This window comes from Chionomys nivalis, chromosome 4 (genome assembly GCF_950005125.1).
Source record: "Chionomys nivalis chromosome 4, mChiNiv1.1, whole genome shotgun sequence".
Taxonomy (NCBI): Eukaryota; Metazoa; Chordata; class Mammalia; order Rodentia; family Cricetidae; genus Chionomys; species Chionomys nivalis.
The window spans coordinates 114498957-114514500 of record NC_080089.1 but is presented as its reverse complement, the minus strand read 5'-3'; the positions used below and the strand labels follow the sequence as shown (position 1 = coordinate 114514500).

Here is a 15544-nt window from a genome sequence, read left to right as displayed (position 1 = left end):
CCAGGCAGTGGTTGCCTTTCACAGGCCAGTCAGAAAGAGTCCTGTGAGGAGAGACCTGAGCCAAGAAGGGAGCAGCAGAGAGAAGGCTCTGGGTGGAGGGTGGATGAATGATAGTGCCAAACAATGGGACGATGAGGAGACCCTTAGGGACAGGTGGCCCTCAGCCTGCTTTCCAGAGTAGTTTTTCAGTGCTGGGGTCCAGCATTTGAGGAGACACTGAGCTGAGCAGTTTCTAGTAAGAGAACCAGAGCCACCAGTCAGAGCATAGACCCGGCTCATCCCGCCCTGCAGAACACTCCGTGCTTGTGATGGGACGTGACCTCTGGTCCCAGTGTGGCCTGAGAGTCTCCATGGGAAAGGTACCGGGCTTAAGGGAATGGATGCACAGCCCAGCCTGTGCCTTTTCCTGAGTGAGAACCCAGTGTGCATGTGTGCATGTGTGTGTGTGTGTGTGAGAGAGAGAGAGAGAGAGAGAGAGAGAGAGAGAGAGAGCAGAACAGACCTCAACCTCAAGTTTCATTCTTTTTTTTATCACTTTTTTTTATTTATTTATTAAAGATTTCTGCCTTCTCCCTGCCACCACCTCCCATTTCCCTCCCCCTCCCCCAACAAGTTCCCCTCCCTCATCATCTCTAAGAGTAATCCGGGTTCCCTGCCCTGTGGGAAGTCCAAGGACCACCCACCTCCATCCAGGTCTAGTAAGGTGAGCATCCAAACTGCCTAGGCTCCCACAAAGCCAGTCATCTATCTAGTTTTTTGAGATAGTGTCTTCATTTTTACCTGGAACTTGCCAATTCAGCTTGGGGTCTGGGTGACCACCAAATCCCAGGGAATCCACCTGACTCAACCACCTCAGTGCTAGGGTTACAACCATTTCCACCAGGCTGGCTTTTGCCTGTGGCTGCCGAGGATTGACTGAGGTCCTTAGAGTTACCCAGCAGACACTTTACCGTCTGAAGCACCTGCCCAGACAGTCCGCTTCCTTTACACAGGGTTTCAGTGAGTCATGACATTCAGCAAGCTGCTGGTCAGCCTTTGACTTCTGCCATCCCAAGAGGAGATGACAAAACCCTCCCTTTCTGATCGGATGTTTGTGGTCGTTTGAATAACAGTGGCCCCAACAGGCTCATATATTTGAATGGTTAGTCACCAGTGAGTGGAACTATTTGAGAAGGATTAGTAGAATGGGAAGGTGTGGCCTTGTTGGAGGGAAGTGTGTCACAGGGGGTGGGCTTTGTGGTTTCAAAAGTCCATCCAAGCCAGAGTCTCTCTGTGTGTCTCTGCATGTCTCTGTCTCTCTCTGTCTCTGTCTCTGTCTCTCTCTCTCTCTCTGGATCAGGATGTAGTTCTCAGCTACTGCTCGAGCACCTGCCTCCTGCCATGCTTCCCTCCATGACAAAACCTCTGAAAGTGTAAGCAAGGCCCCAGTTAAGTGCTTTCTTTCATAAGCGTTGCCTTGGTCATAGCATCTCTCCACAGCAATAGAACAGTGACTAAGATAATTTCTTAAATTTTTTAAAAAAATATGTTGTTATTGTGTGAGAATGATGGCGAGTCAGGGCTCTGCCGTGCGTGTGTGTGTGTGTGTGTGTGTGGAGGTGAGGGGACAGCTTCATGTAGCCAACTGTCTCCTCCTACTTTTTTTTACCCACCGAGCAGTCTCCCTGGCCCAGAACGCTCATCTCTTTATGGGAGCGCTGAGCAGCAGAGTGGCTGAGTAGCAGAGTAAGCACTGAGAACAGGACTGGAGCACGTGGTCCCTGGGTCTCATCTCTCTATTCCATGCTGAGATTCCTGATTCCTCCTGAGAAGCAGGGCCGCTGGAGGTTCTTGTAGCCCTTCCCACGAGGCCCTAGCACCTAGCTGGAGAGACCCCAGGGCCTCCAGTGCTGGCTCTTCCCCACCCATTGTCATCTCTGCCCTTCTTCCCTCCAGTCAAGCTGCTACCAGGGTCCCTGAGAAGCCACTCTGCCCAGACGCAATAGAGGGCAGACTCGTTGTGACACACTCAGCCTGGCACTGAGATCTGAGCATGCCCACATGCCATGTCTGAGACAGTCAATGACAGACCAATTGGCTGTTGCTCCCACTTCATGCTACAATCTTTCCTCCCCATGTGATGCTTGCTTATACAGAAAACAAACAAACAAACCACAAAGAAAAACCCACTCATTTCTCATCTCTCAGCAGATGGAAACAGCATGCAGCGAGAAACGGGAAAAGACCGTGAGGATTATTGTCCCACACTTCCACATGGACACCCTTGTGTATGTGGCATATGTGTGTGATACCCTACTACCTTGAGACAGGATCTCTCACTGAACCCAGAGCTGCAGCTAAGCTGGCTGTCCAGAAAGTTCCCAGAATCTGACTGACTGCTCCCCAACTCCATGCAGGGCCTACAGTCATGCACAGTCATATGGTTTTTGACTTGGGTGCTGGGGATTAGAACTCAGGTCCTGGCACTTGCAGAACAGGGTGTTCTTATTCACTGGGCCATCTCCCCAGCCCCCACACACTTTAAACCATCTCTGCACTCATCTTACAGTGCAAACACTGCAGACATAGTTAGAGCATGCTGTTAGGCACAATGGCAAGGGGAAGGTCTGGCCATGCTTAGGATATAGGCAGATTAAAAAATAGTTCTGATCACAATTAGTTAAATCCAAAGATACCAACTCCACAGTCCGTGGGTAGGAAAGACCGGATGCACAGACACAGAACCCACAGATATAAAGGGCTGACTGATTTTTTGCAGGGGGAGGTTCTGACTTAGTTCTTGCAGTCTCCAAATGTGAGTCCCTTAGATCACCCAGTTCACGGATAAATGGACTTTATTCTAGCTGAAAGACCCAGTCCAGCTTGAGAGCCTTCGTTACCTATCACGTTCTGAGTTGGAGAGGCCGAAGTTCATCGCCGTGTGGTCTGGCAGCCGACTGGACACATGGACAGCATCACTCAGTGTTTATTGTACTGTCTGCTTTCCATCCCATAAACTGTTTAGGAGTGACCTTGGAGAATGCCTAGGAGACCCAAATACTACATTTTACACTCATCTAATTTACAGTATTCTGGGAGGACAGAGACCAAAGGTCAAAGACGGGCCCCACTCCAGAAAACAGAAAGGGACTCTGAACATAAATTACAGGAAGAAAAGCACTGTGCTTAGCCTGATCATCATCACACACACATCAGTCTGACCTGCATCCTGTATAAAAAGAGCAGGACTCTGGGTAACTGCAAAGCAGCAGGGAGTGGTAGGAAGGGAAGAGAGCAGCCAGAACGGAGAAGCAGAGAACTTCCAGGAAGCTTGCTTTGGGCCATGGGAGTAGCTCAAACGTATATTGTGTGATTAGGAGTGTGAACAAAGTACAGTGTATGATTAGGAGTGTGAATAGGTACAGTGTGTGATTAAGAGTGTAAACAAGATATAGCGTGTGATTAGGAGTGTGGACAAAGGCCTGGCTTTGAGATGAGAGAAGAAAAAGAGGAATAAGAGGAGAAAGGGGAAAAGAGAAAGAAGAAACAGCCTAGGGAGAAGGAAGAGACAGAGGAAAAAGAGGAAGAAAAAACAGAAGGAAGAGAGAGAGAAGAGAAGGAAGAGGATAAGGAGAGAGAGGAGGAGAGGGAGGAAGAGAGGGAGAAGGGAGGAGATGAAATGGGGGAGAGAAAGAAAAAGAGAGGGAGGAGGAGAGAAGTGGGAGGAGGGGAGGGAGGAAGAGAGGTGGGAGGGGGAGGAGAAAGAAGAAAAGAGAACGGTCCAGAAGGCAATAACCTGTTTAAATTCAGCATCCAAATCACCCTAGGAAGGAACTGAGGACCTACCATCACCCCAAATCTTAGCCTCTCACCCTAGGAAAGGGCTAAGGACCTACCATCACCCCAAATTCTAGCCTCTCACACATCTCAAGTTATAAGGGTTGATTTTCTTCCCAAGGAATAAAAATAGGAAGAAAATGTCCAATTTCCTTCAAAGGCCTTCTTTGTGTGAACACAGCACGTCCTTCCTGAGGGTGGCTTGGTCACAAATGCCTGTCTGTCCCTGCCGCCCTCACACACCTGCACTTGCTGTGCACAGGCCAAGCCTTTGTCATGCTTCCAGGTCCACCATGCACAGCCAGGCCACGCTATGGCCACTAAGACATGTGTGGTGGGCACAGGTTAAAAGTGAGGCTGGGATGTCACCCTGCAGCTGGTGGAAGTTGGGGGACACAGGGAAAGGGTTTCTAGGGTGGTAAGGTGCTGGGAGTACTGGGAATATTGGCAGCTATTAACCTAATGAAACTCAGCAAAGTGTGTTCTCATGACTTAAGCACTTTTTTGCAGATCTCAGCAAAGCGCCCGTTCACATGCATACGCCAAACCAGGAAACAGCGACAGGGGTACTCACAGGAACAGACCCAGTGGCTTTGAAGAAATTTGGACACAAGGGAAGTACAGATGAGAGGGAGAGGGCCCTGACATTTAGAAAGGAAACAGCAGTTAGAGCCGGAAGGCACTGCTTCCACCCAGAAAAACTGAGCAGTTTAGATATAGTTTGTTATCTAAGGCTTGGCGGCTCTGATGAGGAGAGATGGTGGTTCTGAATGTTCTAGCTGCCCTCCAGGATAGGGTGTGTGTGTGTGTGTGTGTGTGTGTGTGTGTGTGTAGGCCAGAGGTCAATGTAGAGGACCTCCCTCCATTGCTTTCCAGCTTTATTTTTTGAAAGAGCTCACCAGTTTGCCCTGGCTGACTGGCCGTGAGCTCCAGGGGTCCACTGTGTCTCTCCCCAGAGTGCTGGACTTGGGTCTTCGTGCTTGTGTGACATCACTGCCTAAGCCATCTCCAGTCCTCCTCTCCTATCCTTGGGGTGCAGGAGCAGAGTGGAAATCAAAGGAACTTGCTTTCAATCCTGATGCAGCATTTGCTTCAGGGATCATTCGGTCCCTGGGGAAACTGGAAGGAACCACATTATCCACACAGCCAAGACGAGCAGCCAAAGTCAGCCTGATGGGCTAGCTTGACATCCTAGGTCTTGCCAGCTTTGGTCCAGATATGGCCATTTGGAGTTGAGACAATTCACTTCCTGCCATAGCTTTCCAAGTTCCCTGGAGTTTGTTTGATTTGTTTTGTTTTGTTTTTTACTCTTTACTCTTTGGGGCTTACCATTCAACTCCCAAATAAATATATGAAAATGTATTCTTACTTATGAACACCCAGCCTTGGCTTGGCTTGTGTTTCTAGTCAGCTTTTCTTAAATTACTCTGTCTAGCTTTTGCCTCTGGTCTTTTACCTTCTGTATTCTATATACCTTTCTTTTCACTCTGTGCCTTGCTGTATAGCTGAGTGGCTGCCCCATGAAGTCCTCTCTCCTTTTCTTCTCCCCCATCCTCTCTTCCCAGATTTCTCCTCCTATTCATTCTCTGTGCCTGCCAGCCCCATCTATCCTTTCTCCTGCCTCACTATTGGTTGTCCAGCTCTTTCTTAAACCAATCACATATTTTAGACAGGCAAAGAATCACAGCTTCATGGAGTTAAACAAATGCAACATAAAAGAATACAGCACATCTTTGTATCATTTAACAAATTTTCCACAGCATAAACAAATGTAACACATCTTCAACTAATATTCTACAACAGCGCCCCTCTATTCTTTGCTTTGAAATCTATACCAGGTTCTCTTTCGAAGCAGCCATCCCTCTTCACCCCCACCATTGAAATCAAAGGCGGTATCCCTAGGGAGATAGGTCTCATCCAGCGCTACAAGATCCTCCTGGGGGCTCAAATGCCTTCTGTACCTTTAATTTAAAAAAATAATTCTTGCCTCCCTGAAAGACTTTACAGGCAAAAGTGAGATATTAAAGAAAAAGAAAATGGATTTAAATAACAAATATACACACAAGCCATCATGAAATACCACCTCACACTCCTTAGGATGGCCACTATTTAGAAAGTAAATGGGCTGGGCTGGGAGTGTGGCTCAGCAACAGGATATGTGCTTAGCGTGCCAGAGGCTGTGGATTCTATCTTCAGTACCACAAGACAACAATGGCAAGCAGAAGTACAAATGTACCTGGAACATTCTGCATGCTGGCCAAACACAAAATAGTTCATGCACTTTAGAAGGGCAAAGTATGGAGGTCTTTCCAACAATAAAAAGTAGAATTACCACATGATCTGATAATCCCACTTCTGCGTGCATGTGTGTGTATTGTGTGTGTGTAGAAGAAACTGAAAATGAGGTCTCAAATCTTTGTTAATGTTTATGGCAACATTATTCATAACGGCAAGGAGCAAGGAGCCACATAAACATGCATCAATGAGTGAACAGAGAGAATATGGTATGCACATGTGCTAAAATATCACTTGGTCCTAAGAGAAAAGAAATAAATCCTGTCACATGCCACAGCAGAGTTGAGCCGTGAGGACACTGAGCTAAATGAAAAAAAAAAAAAAAAGCGCCATAAAAAGACAATTACAGCCTGCTTCCACTTGAACAGGATCTGACATGGCCGAGCACTTCAAAATTAGAATGATGGTTACCAGGAACCAGGGGGTGTAGGGAGAGAGTCGTGGTCAATGGATGCGGAGTTCGGCATTTGCGGGATCAAGAATTCTAGAGACTCTGTTGTGCAACCATGTTTTCACACACGCTTCTGGCGCTGTCTCCTGATTTTAGCAGGAAGGTGAGCTTTTCACTTATCACTAACACATATGCCCCAAGAAAGTGTCTAAATCTTCAGGGCGTATAAGACTCTTGCAGGCTGAGGTGCTACATCATGTCATGTTATACATACGTGACTACAGCAGGACCAGAGACATGAGAACTGGAGATGCCCTCCCATGTCTGCCTCTCCTTCTCCAGCACCTATACGGGGTGGCTTACCAAATGAATGGTACAATCAGTGTGTAAGACAGAAATTTAACTCAGTTAATTAGATACGATTGTCCACAGCACCACTTCCTGTGAATACTCAACCCTGCCTTCTTGATTCCTGTGCCAAGTGTCTTCCATGCTCCTCACTTAAGACCCCCATCTGGGTCCAGTCCTGTACCAACAGGCACAGAGCTGAGTCTTTGTCTTGCACCTTTGCAAACAAGCTCTCAGCCACACTGAGACTTCACATCCCCAAGGAAGTGTATCTTGGTACAGCGGGCTATCTCTAGACTCTGCCAGGAGGGGCATCTCCTGCATTACTGTCTCCCGTTACCACGTCCTTTCTCTTGGTTTGAGTCACGGCTTTCGGTCCCCTCTGGAGAATATACATACTTGGTTTATCCCCCTCTCTTTCCCAAGAATGGCAGACAAGGATTCTGGCCCTTTGGGGCTGAGTCACCCCGTGGGGTCAGGCCACCATGCCTAGAGGAATGTGGTGGCTTGGCCATCATCCATGGCTTGCTGAGACAGGGATTAAAGGACTGGAATCCAAGGCCAGCAGACATGGGGGGTTGTTCAATGAGACCTACAGTAGTGTCTGGATGGGGCGGGGGCGGCTGTAATGTCAGTGACAGCATCCAGCTGCTTCCCTCTCCCAAGGACCCAGCAATGGGGGAGGGGCTCTTAAGTGTATTGAGTAGGGGTTGAGATCAGCAGAGAACAGAGCTCCCCAGAGGGGTCTGGGAAGTTTTGGCCCATATCCTTGAGGAAAACCCATTTCCCCTGGGAGCAAACATCCACTAAAGCCCCAGCTTTGACAGCTTGTGGTCCAAAGGAAACCCCTGAGATGTAGCAGCAGAAAACCCTGAGATGCAGCAGCTGGATGCCCTTCTTGACCTTGAACTTGTAAAACACAAATCTTCCTACAGCCTTCGAGGAAAGCTGAGGGCAGAAGCTGGGTCCTCTGAAGTGGATCCCAGTATACGGCACCAGCCACCAGAGAAAGAGCACAAGGAGCCCTCGGGGTGCTGGCTATGGGGATTCCTGAACATACATGTGTGGAAACGTCACCAGGCTGTGAGGTGTGCATCCCTGAGTGCCTTAGCTTAAACCGCAACAGGAGAGTGTAAAGAAGAAAGAGAAATGGCTCATAACCAAGTTCTGTCATGGGGGTTCTTTTTAATTACATCTGTCTGTTGTCTGTGTGTGTATATACTTCAGAGGGTAACTTGTAGGAGTCAATTTCCCCCCTTCACTGATTGTCCCAGGAATTCAACACATGGTAGAATTTCATTCACGTGAAATTCTAGAAAAACCAACAGCAATGTTCACAAGGCAGCGGCTGCCTCTGGGATTCGCAGGGTTGACTAGATAAAGACCCAGAGAACTTCCTGGGATGTTCAGACATGTGCAGTTGCCAAAACCCAAGCTAGAACCCCCAAGATTCATGTATTTTATGTAAATTATACCTTAACCTAAAGACATACACAAAAATACTTAGGTAGTAAATGAAATTACAAACTTGTGTCTATCTATTCCCCACCCCCACTCTCTCCTAATGTCTCCTGGGACTGATCAGTGTTCATGCATGCTGGAAAAGCACTCTACCACTGAGCTACACCCAGTGTGTCTAAGAAAACACAAAAGCAAGTCCTAGGCATGTCAGCCTTTGACTGTCACCAGTGAGGTTCACACATAAGAACCACGCAACTGAGTTACTTTTAAATATCATAAAAGCATCTCGCAATGTTTTAAGTGACTTTACGGTTTTGTGTTGGGTCACCTACACAGCTGCCGCTGTTGCACACAGGTGCATGCGCCTGAAGCTGCAGCCTGGACACACCTCAAAGCAGCTGTGCTCTGGCTTCTGTGCTAACCAGCTTGCCAATGAAGTGAGTCCTTCATTCTTAGGGTGCCACCCTGCCCCAAGTCACCCTCTCCCCAGAGGTCTTACCAGAACACGGCCATCTGCTCTGGGCTGCCGGGCCAAGCTCACCCCCATCCACTCTTCATCTCTGTCTCCCCTGCAGGTCTTCCCACAGGGCTCATCTCGGTTTTTCCCTGGTGGGAAGAGAGGCCAGAGGTGGGTTGAGAATGGCGCGGCTGGCTGCTTTTCCTAGAGTGGTCCTGCGGGAGTGTCAACTCCACAGAAACTTGTGACCAAATGTTGCTGTTTAATTCAGTCCATTCTTCTTCCATAGCAAAGATCTCCATGAAGAAAAGGGTGTCTCATGGATGTCTGAGAGGTCACTGTACCAAACATTTCACACAGCAGATCACACATGGACAAGACTCCTCTTCTGATAAGAAAATCAGGACATTTCTTTGATTTTTTTTTTGTGCTCTGTAATGGATGTTTACAATTTTTCATGTGTGTGTGTACATGTTGGAAATGTGTATTTATGTTTGTGCATGTATATATGTATTGAGGGTGTGTATTTGTGTATTGTTGACATTGAGGGTTTGCATTCATGTGTGTGTTTAAATGTATGCCTATGTGCATACATGTTGGGGTGTGTATTCATGTGTTTGTGTGTATGCACATGTTGGAGGTGTGCGATCATGTGTGTAGGTTTACATGTCTGTCTATGTGCATACATGTTAAGGGTATTCAGTAAAGTGTGTGTTCATGCATGTCGAGTCCAGAGGTTGATGCCAGGGATCTTCCTCAATTGCTCTCCACTTAATTCTTTGAGGCCGAGTCTCTCACTGAGCTTGGAGCTCACAGTTACATTGACTAGCCAGTGATCCCAAAGGATTCTCACCTCCACCTCCTCAACACTGGGGTTGCAGAAACACACAACCACATCAGAACCACTTGCTTTCATAGCAAAGACTGACCAACTGGGTCACCTCCGCAGTCCTCTCTGTGTAAAACACAATGGTGAAAAGGTCTCGCTGAGAAAGGGCACCAGGGAAAGCGAGGCCTGGGAGTGGTGGGTGAGCCACCTGCCCCTTCACTGATCTCAGTCTCCTCAAGGCAATGCTTGTGCAAGCTGTATGTGCAGCTGGAGCAGAACCAGTCCATCTGGTCTACCCGTGACATTGCTGCTGCTCTGCCTGCAGACTTCACTTCCTGGACCTCCCCAGCTACCTACTGATTAGTCACCTTCCATACACAGAAAGGTCCCAAGGAGGCCTCTTCTAACCGCCCATAGAGAGCTGGTCCTAACATACACCTTTCCTCTGGACTTCTCTTGTTTATTTTCATGTCTGATCAAGCTACTGGTTACAAGGCCAAGAATGACAGGTTCCTTATTTGCTTTATTCATTGGCATATGCCAGTGCCTAGTAACTAACAGGGGCTCGATTACATCAGTAAGACAGGGAAGCAAAGAGGGAGAGGGGCAGGTAGGTGAAGGATGAGGTCATCCTAAGTACAAACAGAACAAAGGACGAAGGTGTCGACCCCATTTCTATGCTGATAATGACGTCCACTCACCTCGAGCCATGTCCAGTTCAGTGCATCTCCGGTCAGGGTTGGTGTGGACACGGCACTTAAACACTGCTCCAGGGGACTTTACCGAAGGGCTGTACTTGGAATCTGCCTTTGGTGCACCCACAAGGACCCTGCACATCAAAAAAAAAAAGGCACGCTGTCACAACCAGTGCTGAGGAAAAAGAGGTGGGCGAGCAATCTGAGTACACATCAGGAAGTTATACTAATTTACTGTGCATGCACACACGTATACACACACACGCACACACACATATACACACACACACACACACGCGCACACACATGCACACATGCTACTTAAATAAAGACACCAACTTAAAAAAAAAAAAGCCAGGTGGTGGTGGCTCACGCCTTTAATCCCAGCACACTTGGGAGGCAGAGGCAGGTGAATCTCTGTGAGTTCAAGACCAGCCTGGTCTACAGAGCTAGTTCCAGGACACAGAGAAACCCTGTCTCGAAAAACCAAAAAAAAAAAAAAAAAAAAAAAAAAAAAAAAAAAAAAAAAACCACAAACCGTAGAAAAATGAGATTTTGGTGTTTGGTGTTTGGGCTAGTTTTATGTCAACTTGACACAAACTGGAGTCATCAGAGAGGAAGGCTCCTCAGTTGAGAAAATGCCTCCATAAGATTGTTCTGTAGGCAAGTCTATAGGGTATTTTATTAATTGGTGATTGATGTAAGGGTCCAGCCTTTTGTGGGTGGTGCCCCTGGGCTGGCCGTTCTGGGTTTTATAAGAAAGCAGGCTGAGCAAGCCATGGGGGACAAGTCAGTAAGCAGCACTCTTCCATGACTCTGCATCAGTTTCTGTCTGAGTAGCAAAGGGTAGGGAAAGGTAGCATAAGGTAGGGTAGGGAAGGGTAGCATAGGGTAGGGTAGGCTAGGATAGCATAGGGTAGCGTAGGCTAGGGTAGTATAGGGTAGGGTAGGCTAGGGTAGCATAGGGTAGGGCAGACTAGGGTAGCATAGGGTAGGGTAGGCTAGGATAGCATAGGGCAGGGCAGACTAGGGTAGCATAGGGTAAGGTAGACTAGGGTAGCATAGGGTAGGGTAGGCTAGGGTAGCATAGGGTAGGGTAGGCTAGGGTAGCATAGGGTAGGGTAGGCTAAAGTAGCATAGGGTAGGGTAGACTAGGGTAGCATAGGGCAGGGCAGACTAGGGTAGCATAGGGCAGGGTAGGCTAGGGTAGCATAGGGTAGGGTAGGCTAGGGTAGCATAGGGCAGGGTAGGCTAGGGTAGCATAGGGCAGGGTAGACTAGGGTAGCATAGGGTAGGGTAGACTAGGGTAGCATAGGGCAGGGTAGGCTAGGGTAGCATAGGGTAGGGTAGGCTAGGATAGCATAGGGTAGGGTAGGGTAGGGTGGAGTAGACTAGGGTAGGGGAATCAGTCTGGTCCTGCTTTGTGTAAAATCCAAAGAGGGATGTGACATTAAGTTCACTTCAAGGTGTTACAAAAATAAGTCTACCCTAGCGTTTAAGTGTGTGCGTGCATTTGTGTGTTTATGTGTGTGTAAGCCAGAGGTCACTCCTAGATGTCCTTCTTTGGGTTCTATCCATCTTGTCTGGAAGCAGGCTCTCTTACTGGCCTGGCACTCACAAATCCATGAGTCCCAAGGTCACACCTGTCTCTACCTGCCCAGTGTGGGAATTCTAAGCAGGAATCACCACAGCTGGATTGAACTCGGGTCCTCATGCTTACCCAGCAAGCTTCTTGCTACCTGGGCCATCTCTCCAGCTCTAGAGTGTTAAGCATAATTTCAGGAAAGTAGCAGCCCAAAGTTCTACAACACAGAAGACTAACAGCAACTGGGCACAATGTGTGCTGAGCAGTGAGCCACTTGGAGGAGGCATTGTCTGAGGACACCAGACAAGATCTGATTGCTGCTCAAAGAGCCGTAGAGCCCAAGCTCCTTCTCAATGAGGACTTGAGCTGCCCCTTGTCTCTACAGTCGGGAAACAGGAGAGAGCTGAGCATCCCAGGATATTAGAATCAGCATCCCTTGGGATAGACTACTATCAGGCTTCTCTACTAAGTAGAGGTTTGTAGCCTCCCGAGGGTAAAGAAGGCTGGCCCTGGATCCCCTTGCTCTGTTCCAGGAGCCACCAGAGCCACCCTCTTCTTGGGGCCTCATTCTTTCATCCAGTCACCTTCCCACCACTCAGACCTCGTGATGACTGGCACCTTCCCTACCGATGCTCTAGTGAGGCAGAGATGGGCAAACAAGGCTACCTGCCACATGGTGCTGCTGATGTCAGAAACCCTCAGCAGGCTTCAGCAAAGGTTCACGGACATTTTCATTAATTTGGCTCAGAGGCCTGATTTCAGGCACCACAGGAAGCCATAAAGATTCTGTCTTAATTCCCACCCCAGAACCTGGTGGAGTCCCGAGAACCCCAGCGACACCCCCATCCCTGCAAGGAAGTACGTCTTCCCAGATTAACCCTGGGAGGTGCACATCTGTTTTTGGAAGGCTATCTTGCTGAGTGTGGAGGAGCTAAACCTCCAAAATGAGGGCCCCTGCCATGTGCCCCTGCGGGATCTTGACTGGGACAGCTCACACTCCTCCGCCCCTCCATAAGCCTCAAACACAGTATTCCCTGGCCAGAAACCCTGTATCTGTGAGGACTAAGGGAGTCCTTTCCCCAGCAAGCCAGACTCACTGCCTGGCTCAGCCATGTAAGAGAGGCTTGCCCAGTCCTTGGATGCTCTAATTCGAATCCATAACGACACTCAGAATCAAACCCGAGAAGAAAGCCACACTGAGGGGTAGTTCCCCCACTCCACCCCTTCCCTCTGGGCTGAGCTTGAGCCACTGGAGTGAGAAGCCGAAAAGTCTTCCTTAGAAGGCCAGATGTTTTCACAGGTGAAAAGGATTATCAGATCGACAACTGAAAACGGCTGAAGCATCTGCAGTCGGCCAGGTCAAGCCCCCAGGGTTTGGGAGGATAGATATAAAACCCTAGTGCAGAGTCCAAAGCCTCCCACAGACTCGAGTTTCCCATCGGCCCAGCAAACAACTGCCATTCATAACCTATTTTACAATAGGGCCCCGGATTCTCGCATAGAAGTAGAGAGCCTGCCCAAGGCCCTGGGTTCCAACTCCAGCACCACACACCAAAAATAAAGAAGTCACCATTGCATCCAGCTGCCTTCTAGACATGTATGCGTACACGCACAAATTAGTTCAGTTCTTGCCTCTCTTTGAAGAAACTTTTGCTTGTCCTAGACACAAAGACCCATAACCAGGCAGAGTGCAGAGAGCAAGTGACATCTTTACCACACCTCTGCTCCCCAGGGGTCAGGAACACCAATGGAGGGAGCTGTTAAGATTTTAAGAGCAAGGTTGAGGGGCTGATGGGTGAAAGTATCTTCTGGAAACAACGGAACCACTGCACCTGTGACTGCCTGCACATGACCTGTGTGAGATCAAGCCAGGCAGGATTCCAGCACGGATGGAGGAGAAGCTCCTAGCTGAGAAGCTATTGCCCAGGGATGACTCCTGAGGAGCAGAGATGGAGAAACAGCTTTCTTCAAGGATGTGACCCCCTGAGCATTAAGAAGAGCTGGATGCAGTGGGTTATAAATTTTTAAGGAAGAAAATGGGCTGGGCAATGTGGCACATGCTTTTAATTCAAGCTCTGGGGAGACAAAGGTGACTGGATCTCTGTGAGTTCAAAGCCAGTCTTGTCTACATAGTGAATTTCTAAACAGTAAGAGATGTGTAGAGATATCCTGCCTCAAACGCAATCAACTAATTTAATTAAAAAAATTAAAAAGAAGAAAAGGGAATGAAGTTGAAGGCGAGGGAACATGGGAAGGAGGGGACCAGGAGGAGTAGGGACTGTGGGGTGAGGAGTGGGTGTGATCTAATGTTATGAAGAAGTATTCTTGGAAAAAAAACAAAAGAAGGAGGAGGAGGAGAAGGAGAAAAAGGAGGAGGAGGAGGAGAAGGAGAAGGAAGAAGAAGAAGAAGAAGAAGAAGGAGGAGGAGGAGGAGGAGGAGGAGGAGGAAGAAAAGGAGGAGGAGGAGAAGAAGAAGGAGAAGGAGGAGGAGGAGGAGGAGGAGGAGAAGGAGGAGAAGGAGGAGAAGGAAGAGAAGGAGAAGAAGAAGAATTCTCAAAGAATGAGCAACTCTGAAGCCACAGTAAAAGAGAGAGAAATCCATCGCCCACAGGAGTCAGAAAGTGGCTACAGGAAGCAGCGGACTATGGGTCCACCATGTCCCAAACGTTATCACCACAATCCTAGAACTGCCATCTGGCACCACCGCTTCCAGACCATTCCTAGGTTAGCCAGGCAGGAAGGAGGCTGGAGAACAGAATTCTCAGGTACTTGCTTCTTCCATCCTAAAGTCAAGACTTGAGACGAAACGTTTGCCAGAACCTAAAGCAGAGAAGGAACCTGATGGATTCAAATGCTTTTCCAAGCCCAGAGTGCTTGGTGGTTCTAGCCACAGCTGCTGATTCAAAACCTGCTAGCATCCCTCTGGTTCATACTTCAACAGGCCCAACAAGAAAGGTTTCCCCAGACCCTGTGATGTGAGCTAAAGAGACATGTGTGTATACGCACGTGCCTGACACACACAGGGTGACATACAAATGTCTCTATGTTTACCAAACATTGTGGCTTCCTTGGCAGCCCAGGGCTGGCTCTTTACCTAGGCCACAGTCCAGCAAGACGGCTGCAGCAGGCCAGCCCCAGAGTGTGGCCTGTCTGAAGCTCAGCTGGCTGCTGGCCAAGCTGATTCTGAGAGACAGATTACAAGCGCTCAGAGTTCAGGATACGCTGACAGGATGCTACCCGCTTTTTCTTTCTTTGTCCTCTGGGCTACAAAGTCATCGTGCAAACTACTTCAAACATCCTCACATCTCGACCGGTCCCCTAGAGAAGGCCATAACTTTTCTCTGTATAGGTACCCTATTGAAGGACCTAGGCATCTCCAGCCACAGCCTCCATCAAATAGACATCAAGCTGTGTCCCTCTTCTGCTTGCTCCTTCAAGTACGGTCCTATGGGAGCATCTATGGGAGATGCTAACATTATCCCCATTTCACAGATGGAGAAGCAGCTGACCAGGGCTGCCCCTGACACTTGTCCCAGACCCTAACTGCTTGCTTATCATGTGTCCCCACAGCAGCATGTCACCCAAGCCTCCTTCTGCTAGGACCATGTGAGTCAGGGAGGAGGAAAGGAAGCCAGCAGGTGCCCAATGCCCCTCTGCTGCCAGCTAC

At 48.6% G+C, this 15544-nt stretch overlaps 1 protein-coding gene across 1 annotated transcript in view; it reads right to left on the bottom strand.

Moving 5' to 3' along the window:
- The window catches only part of Itga9 (integrin subunit alpha 9), a 306519-nt gene that overhangs the window by 277791 nt on the left and 13184 nt on the right, over positions 1-15544 (bottom strand). Inside the window, exons 2-3 of the mRNA XM_057767071.1 lie at positions 10299-10426; positions 8811-8917 (exon numbers count right to left, since the gene is read on the bottom strand). Of these exons, the coding sequence (XP_057623054.1) occupies positions 8811-8917; positions 10299-10426 (235 nt within the window). The remainder of the gene's footprint in view (positions 1-8810; positions 8918-10298; positions 10427-15544) is intronic.